At 39.4% G+C, this 12885-nt stretch overlaps 2 protein-coding genes across 2 annotated transcripts; both read left to right on the top strand.

The window, feature by feature from the left end:
- Positions 1–304: 304 nt before the first annotated feature.
- LOC144652459 (uncharacterized) lies at positions 305–2539 on the top strand. Its single transcript, XM_078512461.1, has 2 exons — positions 305–577; positions 1628–2539. The coding sequence occupies exons 1-2, from the start codon at positions 388–390 to the stop codon at positions 2176–2178; spliced, it is 741 nt and encodes a 246-aa protein (XP_078368587.1). The 5' UTR covers positions 305–387; the 3' UTR covers positions 2179–2539.
- A 6905-nt stretch (positions 2540–9444) lies between these two features.
- LOC144648240 (collagen triple helix repeat-containing protein 1-like) lies at positions 9445–11968 on the top strand. The gene is made up of 3 exons (XM_078507857.1): positions 9445–9576; positions 10558–10692; positions 11405–11968. Exons 1-3 carry the CDS (start codon positions 9445–9447, stop codon positions 11756–11758), a joined length of 621 nt encoding a protein of 206 aa, XP_078363983.1. The 3' UTR covers positions 11759–11968.
- Positions 11969–12885: the final 917 nt, after the last annotated feature.

Genomic DNA, 12885 nt, shown 5'->3' with positions numbered 1-12885 from the left:
TTTTACGGAAATTCAAGACCGGGAGCGAAGGGTACGGAAGTTTCCTGAGAGAGAGAGCTTCCAGAAAATCCGAAAACTGACGAATGCCGCCCGAAATCCAAACTCATTCAACCGAAAATTACGGAAAATTCTAGAGCAAAAGCGAATGGAACGAGAATTCCTACAATAAAATATAGAAAATCTGGATATACCTCGCGAGGTTGTCCTCTTGTTCGGTAATTTCGGGAAAACATTTTCCGGACATTTAATTCAAACCGGAATTTTTATCGCATGGAAAGCGCGCAATATCTTGGCGAATTCGTTTCCAGTCCCTACTTCTCTATTGAAATTCGCCACGTAGAAAGCACTTCGTGACAGGTTGTGAGCACTGACTTTTTATCAGCTACAATGAAAGTTCGAATTGCAGATGATCTCCCGATTGTGCCACTTGGGAGTGGAAGTTTGCAGGGGAAGGTTTTAGTTTCACTTGAAGACAACGCAGGGTTTAGTATGTACGAATTTCACGCTAAAGCTGGCGATGAAGTTACGCTTGCTGCGTTTCACCCAAATCACAATCACATTTACTACTGCATCAAAGGTGCGTATGTGAACCGTAAATTATTCTGCACGTCCTTCAGTGTTCCTAGATTTCGGAGTATAAACAGAATATGTTCTATGTGTGAAACAAAAATTCACTTTAGTTCTCCGACCTATTTGGTCATCTTGGAGTCGTCTAGAGTGCAAGGAATGACGCAATATCATGGCAACTGAAGATTGTAGTCATTAGCATAATCACACCGGTCACGCAAGCTTAAAAGCTTTCACATGTCGCACATTCTTTTTTTTTCCCATTCCCCTTAAAAAAAAAAAAAAAAAAAAAAAAAAAAAAAAATAAAACAAAAAAAGGGATCGTCGCCGATTTTGTCGCTCGGGTTTCTTCGTCACGCCCCGACTAACTGCCCCTCGGTTCACGATGATGACCAGCTACTTGAGCACTAAAACAGCAGCTGAATACTTACTTTTCAGACTTTTTGAAATTACTCATTGTTGAGTACAAGGCAAGACTTTGCCTCGTCACGCAACGCTTTTCCTCGTAAAGCGTTGCGTGACGATCTTAGTAACGGCTGTCGTGTCATGTCAGGGAGAAGAGTTGTTAACTTTCTTTTCTCATGTTTCCCTTGAGCTTGCTTCACTTTTCTAAATACCTGTTACTCCCAGTTAAACTCCCACTTCTCTCTTCCCCAACTTTGATGAACAGCACAAAGCCATAAAAACTCATAAAGTGAATTTTGACTCTTCTACTTTGAATACCGTATTTTCTCGATTAAACGCCAGGTATCGAATAAACACCGGGTCTCCTAGACGAAGTTGAAAATAGGCCCCTCGGGTATTTATTTAAGGTGTAATAAGCTGAAGGCATATTAGCCTGATACATAGAAAACGAATAAATGCAAAGAATAACGAATAAAAACCATTGCTTAATAAAAATCGGGATCGAATAAATTGCAAAAGTCAAATAAACGCCGGGTCCACAAGGCCAAGTTTAAAATAAACGCCGGGGGCGTCTAATCGAGAAAATACGGTAAACCTAACAAAATACGACAATACCAGAGATGCTGATCGAAAATTCTTCATCTTTTGTTAACAGGACGTTGTATCATACACAAAGATGCACATGGAGAACTACCTTTTACCGCTGACCACGTTCTTGCTCTTACATCAGAAAACAGTGTGCGTGCAAATGTTCAAGAGCCAATGAGAATCGTTGTAGTGTCGGTCCCACAAGACCCAAGCATGTCTCCCTCGCCTCTGTTTCTGAAGAGCCTGAGCGAGGTTATTGATTCAGATCGCAATGTGTCCTTTGGGCATGGTTACAGTCGAAGATTTCTAGCTGCCCCTGATGGCTACAACATCTCAGTCCATAACACGTTAGTTGATGCCCACTTTAACGGACGTCTTCACTATCCGAATAACATGGAGGCAAATTACTGTATCAAAGGTAAAGGTAAATATTTCTGGGAAAACGGCCAGCAACAACACGACATCGACTCTGCAAATGGGACAATGGTGCTTGTGGAACGCGATGCTCACGAGGTGAAGATTGGCGCTAGTGATATGATTGCCATCTGTGTGTTTTTCCCGCCACTCAAGGGGACCGAGCGGCTGAAGATTAATCAGGAGTCTGGTTCGTCCTATTAGTTCTTTTAGAGCTGCAGGGTCTGAACAGGAGAATAATCTCGCTTGTTATTAAGGTCGCGCGGACAAAGAAACTCGAAAAGCTCTGGGACGAGAGTGTGTTTTTTTTTGGCATGATTTCTTCGACGTAAACGATAATTGCTCTATTGAACTAGTTTTCTTTTATTAATCAGTTCGAAACAATGTAGTCTTAGAGAATTTACAGGACCTAATTCATGGTTTGAATGCCAACAGTTGTCTTTTAATATGCATTCATTTCCTAGTGACGTGTATGATTTGACGCAGTCATCAATAGTCGATATTTAGTAATCTGAAAACACGTTGAATGCTAAATAAATAAAGCTTTGTTCACACAGTCTTCATAAGCCCCTCAATTTTGGTTGTCGTCTTGAAAAGTCGCTTGAAACTACCAAAGTCCTTGAAAAGTCCTCCGCTATTTTCCACTTCCGGCCTCTCGCGCGCCGCGATCATCACCTCTCGCGCTTTGCTTTCGTGCGGCCAGCCTGTTGTGTAGGCTAACTGTTTATTATATAGACGCGAGTGTTTTACTGGAAAATAGACCACTGATAAAATTCATACGAATTTTATTTACATCCGAGACCGTAGTGGCGTAATTTCCATATCCTCACTAGTGTGGATATTGATGACGTCATTTCGCGCCATATTTTTAGTTAAACTACGATGGCCAAAGATAAAGAGTATTTACGATAGCTAAGCTGTCTCTGCCATTTCGACGGTCGAAGATGCCAATGATACGATCCGTGTCATTGTTGACTACAGAGTTGGCATATGCCCTTTCAATGCTAATAAGTGTGATGTTACTGACACGTTGTTGCCCCATTAGAGGCTGCGGAGGTAAGTTTTTAATCTATGCAACGCACTGAGTGATTGTTCTGCAGAACACGATGTAGCAGGTATCACTGCAAGGATATGTAACACATTAAAAAACCCTGGAAACATATTAAATAGAACATTCTCGTGCATTGTCTCCAGCATTTCTAAAACAGTCATGTAGCCTAATCCAAACACAAAACGAAAACTTTGGGTATATTTTCTGCTCGGCTTCCAGAATCTCGCCTTAGTTTTTGTAAAATTTAGCGACGCGGGAAAAGCTCTTCTTTATTATATGTTTCACTGTGACAGATATTTGCAGTACAGTGCCCAACAATAACAAAAATAGGTCACCAAGGGTGACATGAGTCTAATGCCGTATGGCATAGTGATACAGATTGCGCGGTTTTCGTAAGCCGGTTAAAATTGGTTAGAGGTTTGTGTTCGGGAGTTTAATTTAAATGCTTATAGCAAGCTAGGGGCATCGTGCATGATTATGGATGAAAACGAAACAGTCATAAATGTTATATGCTTCACAAAATTTAAAGTATGAACAGGAGTTGATGTTACTTCTTCCGTATTGTCCGTAAAAGCAGAAACGATTAACGGTCAAATGAACAGAAATTTCAAAATGCCATTTTATACAACCAAACGTTAAAACTATCCATTATTGAGTAAAATTAAGAAAAATTTATGCTTTCCGAGCCTTAAAGCGTGAATTACAGCAAAAAATACGAAGATCTCCGAAGGCTTCACGAAAACGTTTTTGAATGACTGCGCACTGAAATGGAAGGAATGGAACGGGTTTGTGACATCATAATTGGTGTTTTTGAAGACGACCGCAGACCGATTTCGCAGACCGCACCGACGCCAACGTCAACGACAACCTCTGGTGCAAAATGAATTTATGTTTTACTTGAGAATCTCGCAGCTTTCCGGACGCATTATCGCTAAGAACTAGCTCCCGCTGAATATTCAAAGAAAGCGTTTAACCCCAAATAGAAAACCAAAAATTAGCCGTCGTGGCTGACGTTGTCCAAAATACGCAGAATTTCGTCATTTCACGTTGTTGTTCGGCAGAGAACGGCTTTGAAGTGTACCAAATTTCAAAACGCACGTGTATAGTTAACGCGCGTGCAGAACGGCTTTGAAGTGGGATTAGTGGAAAACACGGGGCCGGGGTCCCGGGGTCCCGGGGTGTGGAAAACGCGGGGTCCCGGGGTCTGTGGAAAACACGGGGTGTGGAAAACGCGGGGTGTGGAAAACGCGGGGTGTGGAAAACGCGGGGTGTGGAAAACACGGGGTGTGGAAAAAACGGGGTCCCAGGGTCTAAAAATAAGACGAAGGTAAAAAAATAATGCTGGCTAAAAAGACAAGTTTAATAATTTATCACCACCAAACTTAGGATCTTCGTGAAACGTCTTTCCTTGCGTTGAATTTTATATACATGTCGTAAAAAAGCAATCCAAGTTTGTGATCTTGTGATCTTTTGGGAATATCCAGGGTCGTAACCAGGTATATGGGATCAGGGATCACAGCCTTGGGATCGGGATCATGGACCCGGGATCCCGGGTCACAAGTCATGGGATCCGGATCGGCCAATCAGATGGGATCAGAATGGAATCAGGGATCAAATGTTGCCACATTTTGGGGATCAGGAATCAAAATTTATAGCTAAAATTTGGGATCAGCGATGAAAAAATATACCTGGTTACGACCCTGGAATATCCGTTTTTTCCATTTTATAAAATCAACAAATTATCAGGAATCCGAAAATTAAGACAAACTACACGCCAACTTCGCCCATATCTGGCACAGGTGCTGACTTCATTCACCTAGTTTCATTCATGAATCGTCGTGCGGTGCCGTGGTTTCAGCACTAAAAAGAAATGGTGTGTTTTATTAAGCTGCCGACCGTGAAAACACGGCCAAAAAAGTTAAGTGTGGACGGAATTGCGTAGTTTTAGTAGTTTTCCATTTTATAAAATTAACAATTTATCAGGAATCCGAAAATAAATATTCAGACAAACTACGCGCCAACTTCGCCCATATTCAGACAAACTACGCGCCAACTTCGCCCATATAGTTTTTGTTATTAAAAAAATATTTTTCGTAATGAAATTAATTAGAGGCAGGCAGCTATACTACGGTCCTCCAATGATTCGGCAGAACACCAGGTTTGCTTTTTGTACTGGTCTTTTGATAACAAAAACTATATGGGCGAAGTTGGCGCGTAGGTTGTCTGAATATTTATTTTCGGATTCCTGATAAATTGTTAATTTTATAAAATGGAAAAAATGGATATATCCCAAAAGATCACAAGGACAAGTATTTGATTCACAAACTTGAATGGCTTTTTTATGACGTATATATTAGGCTTTTCAACGCAAGGAAAGACGTTTCGCGAAGATCCTAAGTTTGGTGTTAAATTATTAAACTTGTCTTTTTAGCCAGAAAATTATTTTCAGACCCTGGGACCCCGCGTTTTCTACAGACCCCGGGACCCCGTGTTTTCCACACCCCGTGTTTTCCACACCCCGTGTTTTCCACACCCCGCGTTTTCCACACCCCGTGTTTTCCACACCCCGTGTTTTCCACACCCCGTGTTTTCCACACCCCGGGACCCCGGGATCCCGGGACCCCGGGACCCCGGCCCCGTGTTTTCCACTAATCCAAGTGTACCAAAATTCAAAACGCACGTGCATAGTTAACGCACGTGCAGATAATTCTGCTCATTAACGTTAAATGCTAATGAGAAAGAACAATAGATTCCTGATTTGTTTTCATACCGGCGTGCATTCTCCCTATGTCTCACATGATATGCAAAACGACAGCAAACAGAACTTTAAGCTTTTTTGTGCTTTAGCTATTCTATTTAAAAAAAAATTGGCCTCTCTAAACAACAACCAACAATCAATCCACTGAAAAACGGCCGAACAGAACGAAATAACTGCTTGAAATGTCACTTATTTAGATTTTAAGGTGCCGTCTGCGGAATCGGTCTGCGGTCGTCTTCAAAAACACCAATTATGACATCACAAGTTTTTATTTCCGACAATTTTCCGACAATTTTTCCGAGCACTCTACGATTATGACAGCCTAAGAAAAGCATTTTTCAACTTGCAATATTTCTGCGATGTAATGACCGATTGTTTTGAAACTTTGGGATATGTTTATTTGGCTCTTAATAAACACATGGGCAAAAAATAACAAAAATCGAAATTTCTGTTCATTTGACCTTTAAACATTTGGACAAGATTGCGTGACGATTTACAAAAAGCATGTTCATTACAACAAGGGTTGAAGAACTTCACATCGTTTTCTTTCAGATTTTTCACCATTTTGATGATGACTCTTGAAACAGATTTTGCAATAAAAGCACTTGAAATAGTGACTGTTACTCCAATGTACTGTAAGCACTTAGTGACAGATTTTCCTAAAAACGGGTGTAAATGCTCACGTCAATATAATGATGACCTTTTGAACGCTGGAAACTAGGCAATTATTATCGAGCTACCATACACAGGAGCGAAGACTGTTTATCATGATGTACAAATTTCGCGAATCATCACTTCCATATCAATGTAACCATTTTATGATTTTTCTAGCTGTAAGAAGAACTTAAGATCTCTGAGAGTCGTAAAAGCATGAAATTCGATTTCAGTGTATGGCAAAGGCCGGGACAGTGTAATACTCAGAATACTGCAAAGCGGCCAAACAAACGCATTTTGATTTAGTCGCGTAACTTGATTTACATTTATCCATGTACATATTTTATTTTTGAAGGTTTTTGTTTGCACTGTAAAGAAAAAATTGGTCAAAATTCGAATGACTTAAATACAAAATACGAGGTAAAGTTTTCTATTTTTTAAAACAAAATAAATATTTGGTCGCATTGTGTAAATAAACGCGAGTCGCCGTCGAAATATTTTTTCTCAAAGACGTCTTGCTTTTTAAGCAAGACGAAAATACAAGTGCTTAACTGAACTGAAAACGAAGATTTATTTTCGCAAAAAGCTTACAAATGTCTTAACTGGAAAATTATTACGTCCTGTTCAAGTGTTGAATAATCGTGACTTGAGAAAGAACTTTTAATTATGCGTGGGAACACGTGTCGCCAGGAGCCCATGGTGTCGCTGATTGGCTGTTTTTAATTGAAACTAATCGTGCGTGTCCGTACGGAGTCCGTTCTTGCAGCTGATCATTGTTTTCTACATTACAGCGAACGATTATCGATCCCGAACCATTCCCTTGGGATTGCTAACAGCTTTTTTCATATAACAAAGAGTCTAATGCGCATGCGCAAAGCGCACGCAAGCATTAGACTCAAAAAGTACAAATATGTGGGCATATGATGCTCTTCACTAATAACCAGAAACTCATCACATGCTAGGCAACCATTGTCTCCTGTGAATTTAACTGACTTTACCACGCCGACTTCAAGTTAAAATGTAAAATATCTGGCTCTTCGAAAAAAAAAATAAAATAAAAACTGATTTCTTTAAAAACTTCAACTTAAACATCTTCTTTAAAAACTGGCTTTGCCCAAATTTCTCTAGCTGCCCAAAAATTCTGAGTTGCCCAAAATTTGGGAGGAGGGGCTGCAGCCTTTCTTTTCAAACCTCTTTAAATTTTAAAGGCCGCCTTTATACGGCCTTCTTGCTTCACTATTTCTACCATCAAACTATGGCGGCCATGTTGCGCGACTCCGTACGTACGACGTACGCACCCGCGAACCATGCCGCTATCCATGTTGACCATGAAAACTCATTTCGATAGTGTTCTTTTGTGTTCCTTCTTTCATGCGTATGGGGCTCTGCTCTGCGGCCCTTCGGGCCGCTGTAGAGCTCCGCTAATATATTTCAGGTCATTTAAAACTGGTGACAATTCATCTTCAACTTGACATGTATCCATTTGGGTCTTTTAGCTTGATTAAACAGTTCCTTAAAAGTTTACAGAATCTTAGACTTGATGTTTATGTAATTTTTAATAAATCACGATTTTATTTCAATCCCGGCGCTATCTATTGTTTACATTTCTTCAATATAGGGAGTATAGCTAAACGTTTAGACTTGATTCTTTTGAGTTGATTTAACTTAGTTTTTCCTTCGGTAAAAAGTTATCCATTAAACACTAAAAATTAGTGCGCGTTTTTCATTTTAACTTAACTTGAAAGTATACAATGGAATTTGAGTTAGCAATCGAAATGGTATTCTGACAAAGCAACTGATATGTTAATGATTTATAAGCATATTAGCTCAATAGAAGAGATATTAGCTTTTTAATAATACAGGGTATATGAGTACCGTTTGAAAAAATCGGGATTTTGGAGAAGGTAATGTAAGTCAACTAAAAGAACTGATAAGCACAACTGCTGCGCACTTATTTCATGATCGTGAAACATTATATATCTTGACATATCACGCACTATCACGTGCAGCCAAAGTCTAAATGGCGAATCTTCAAAAATGTTACCTGAATCAGTTTTCAAGGAAATCTTTTGTAATCCAAACAATACTCGTTCCTTTGCTTATCTTCTTTTATTTAACTTTAATTCTGGGATTCCCTAGGTGTAAAGTTTATCTATTTGCAAAAAAATGGCGTTATATTTCGTGTCGTAGAGCTCTTAATGTGCTGTTTACAAAGGGGCCAATCAGTTCAACAAATATCAAGACCCAGATTTCTCCACTTGAGTAACTGTAAACATTTAAACTTGTTGCTAAGAGTCTGCAGTGTTCTCAGCTGCAAGTACCTGACAAACGCTCTTAATGAACCTTAATTGACTATTTACAATAGGATCAATCTGTTCTACAAATATCAAGACCAAGAGCTATCGATTCTATCCATTTGATAACTGTAAATATTTATACTTGTTGCTAAAGAGTCTGCAGAGTTCAATTTTCAGCTGCAACGACCTGACAAACGCAATTATTCTATGCATGAATTAAAAATTGGGTAATAAAGAGCGGGATAAAAAGTATAATTCACAACATATTGAATATAATTGGCGTTTACAACAAACCTTAAGGGAAGTCTGATAATCACATCTTTAAACACAACAGCTGCACACTTTCACTGAACATGGGATGGATATGGCACTTATTTCACTATCGTGAAATATTGTCTTTGACATATCACGTGCATTCGTAATCCAAACAATCCTTATCCTTTTTGTTTTACTGATGCTTATCTTCTAAGTGTTTTTCTAGCACAGTAAAGTATTTTTCTGAGATTTCCCCTGGTGGTAAGTTCATTTATTTGCAAAAAAGCGCTATATTTCCTGTCAAAGACCTCTTAATGTGCTGTTTACAAAGGGACAAATCAGTTCAACAAATATCAAGACCAAGGTTTACCCATTTAAGTAACTGTAAATATTAAACTTGTTGAAAGAGTCTATAGTGTTTTCAGCTGCAACGACCTGACAAACGCAATTATACTATGCACGAATACAAAAATGGGGGTAATAAAGATTATGCCACTATTCAAAATTGTTCAGTAGGTAAAGGGTGCTTCTCAATACACATTCAGCGTTACAAGCGACTCAAACTGGTAAAGGAAAAACTTGTTAAGGTATAGTTTACTGTTTTTATTGTCCACAGTCTTTTTGTTTTTTGAAGCTCAGTAGTGGGTAATGTACTGCGACTTTTAACAGATATTTGGCCTTGTCGCACCCAAAATAATTCAGTTTTGTATCCGATTCAACGTATCTACCCGTTTAAAAACGATTTGGCTTCAGTCACGTTTGAGAACTGCAAAATTTTCTTTGTGAATATGTTTTTTTGTGTAGAATACGTACGTTAGGTACGTAACCAAAAAACGGTCGGTTGTTTGAGTTCGAAAATGCCTTGCTAGACAACAATGTATTTTTAAAAATTCGAACAAACATGGACATAAAATTTGTGTTTCAGAAAATTATTAACTCATATATTGAAGTAGTTGTTATTTATTTTGGAGGAAATCTAGTTTTTATTTTTGCACAATTCGATTCACTTGTCATTTCTATCTTATACCTTTCTGTAAGAGACACTTCAAAAACCTGTTTTTGATCGATTCGATGACGGAACTCTGAAATGTTATTATATTCTTTTTTCCATTAGCTGTGCTAAGATATATAGATTTTTAACGGGATTCTTATTAGAGCAATGCAATTGAATTCAGTTGCATTGATAGCAAAACTTGGTCAGTTATTCTGCTCTATTCTTCGGTAAAAATGAAGACGTATTTGATGTGGTTACTGAAATTGACAAACTCGTTAGTGATTTTTATTGACCTTTGTTTCAGAGATCTTTAGACTCTGGAAAAAATTCCCTGTAAATAAATACAAACTTCTTTTCTTGTTCTATTTTGTTCACACGAGCTTTATTGCATGTCAAGGTGCTTCGACGCATCGAGAGTATAGTTTAGTTGTCGTCTAGCTAGTTCTTCGAGTGGATCTAATGCAACCTCGTCCTCAGGGCCTTCCCTGCCTTTGAAAATCGCCGCGGAGAAGATCCTGGGGAAAAGGTTGGACCTACTGTATATTTAAAACTTCAAAATTTACACTTTCAACAGGATTCGCTGACAATGAGGGCTCAACTGTTGCTATTGCTGACGTTTGCTGCTTTTCACACTGTAACGCTCTCTCTCTCCAACTGGAAACAGTGTGTTTGGAGAGCCAGTGATGGCAGGGATTTTGGATTAATCAAGGTAAAACTCAAAGTATTTACTTTCGTGTAAGCAAGTCTTGAGAATCAATGATTATTGTAGAAGTGAAATAAGATGGATTACGAAAATTTCTGCAAACAACAATTCTTATTGATTTGAAACTTAGGATGTTGCCTTCGTATCGGAAAAAGTAAATCTTCAAATTATGGTAGCATTTTTTTGTTCTACTCTTATTTTTCGGCTTTAGCAATTACTTAGTCGACAAACAAATTAACATGTAAACATTGTGGTAGGTTTTCTATATCCCTAAACTAAATTAATATTTCAGATATATTATAATCTTGTTCAGGGAAGTGCACTCTGTAAACAAGCTTTCTAAGGCAAAACATACAGAGGTGTTTAAGCGCAGTTCACATATATGTCTTTCGTAAACTGTATTTACTTTGTCATCTACTCCACATGCGCGATATTAGGACATAGGTATACAATAAGTTCCTTTACGTATCTTGTTCAAACTCCCTGATGAGGTCTGTATGATCAGACGAAACGGGTCGGAGACATTACAGCAAGTTGACAAGATCTGTTGCCATGTGCTGCTCACTAGTATATTTTTAAAAGAAATTAAAAAAAAAAAGGATTTTGTGGTTTCCCACAAATGTCCAAGAAACCACCACTCAGAGGCCAAAAAAACTACATCGAGCCTCCTTAAAACGTACCGTAATTTGATTTGCTCATTTTTTTTTTCGTTGTACAGCACTGCACCTTTCAAAAGTCGCAGGAAAAAACCGCTCTGCGCGTGTTCTACTCTGGATCTCTTCGCATTTTAGGATGCACCACATGTTGCAAGCGTTGGTTCTTTACCTTCAATGGCGTTGAGTGCAGTGGCCCAATGCCTATTGACGGAATTGTTTACATGCATGGAGTAAGTGGCTTAGAACCGCTACGAGTCCGCCATATTGAAGGGTACTGCGAGAACATCCCAAAGGGACAAGTGCATGTCGGGTTCAACGTGGGAAACTGCGCAGGTTACGGCAATGCAGATGCACATTCTGGCTGGAACGCAGTGTCCCGGATTGTGGTTGAAGAAGTACCCGCTCCCAAGCCTTAAATAAACACAAGAAACCCATGTGTCACTCCGTTAGAAGCCGTTTAGTTTTGCCGCAAAAAAAGCAAACACTTAACTGACTTTAAAAACGTAACAAGGAATTATATAACTACGAAGGAAAGCTTAGAAAAAACTCTAAACGTATCAGAAATGTTAAAATTGATTGCTTTTTGAGAGAATAAAAGGTGTAGTAAACACATGGTGCAAAATAGATCAACTTGAGTTTGTGTTTTATTGAGTTATTACTGAGTTAAAACATAACAGTCCTATCATTTCATACTTCCTGTCGAGTTTAGAACTCATTGCGGATCCTCCCCCGCAGAGTGACTCTTTCGTGTTCCTTACGGGCTGGGAAATGGGAAGAGGTAAAGAGTAAGCGCGCGGAGCCTGGAGGGAATGAAACGAACGCCGGGGAACACGCTTTTCTCACACAAGAGTCTTCGCCTTCCCTGATGAAGCTGGCCTGCGGGGAAGCTGAGACGTAAACGAATTTTTCCTTCAAGTTCTGGGATAGCCTCGGTTTTGTCACATCGATTATGAAACTAATCGAGTGACGCTAAAGTAACAACTCAGAGAAAATAGAGAGATTTATAGTGAGTCTGTGCTACGCCATAGTTAATATCCCCTCTACCAAATATGGCAACACGAAACGTTTGTGTAGTGTTTCAAAAAGCAAGTTTTCTTTTCTAATATATTAACATACAGCGTCAAAGACAACTGGCCATATTCGACACACAGCACATTTAGGAGGCCCTGCCAGGGGAGTTTCTGCGTCGCTTGTCTGAATTTCAAAATATCCTGTGTCGCTGTTTCATCGGTCATTTTAGGCCTTTTTGTCACTTTGGCTACAAGGAGGTTACTGTTTGTCGCAATTTCATTTTGTGTGCTGTCGCTACTTTTTGGGCCATGGCGCCTGTCGGAATGTACCCTGGCAGGGTCTCATTTATCCTGCAGAGCAGGACTTTAGCGCAGTGTTAGCGGAACAGAGCGCGAAGCGCTATTTGCCACTTCCGGCCTCTCGCGCGCCGCGATCACCTCTCGCGCTTCGCTTTCGTGCGGCCAGCCTGTTGTGCAGACTAACTGTTTATTATATTGACGCAAGTGTTTTACTGGAAAATAGACCACTGATA

This window comes from Oculina patagonica, chromosome 4 (genome assembly GCF_052425735.1).
Source record: "Oculina patagonica isolate OP01 chromosome 4, crgOcupat, whole genome shotgun sequence".
Taxonomy (NCBI): domain Eukaryota; kingdom Metazoa; phylum Cnidaria; class Anthozoa; order Scleractinia; family Oculinidae; genus Oculina; species Oculina patagonica.
The sequence above is the reverse complement of the archived record's forward strand: the minus strand, read 5'-3'. Positions and strand labels throughout refer to the sequence as shown.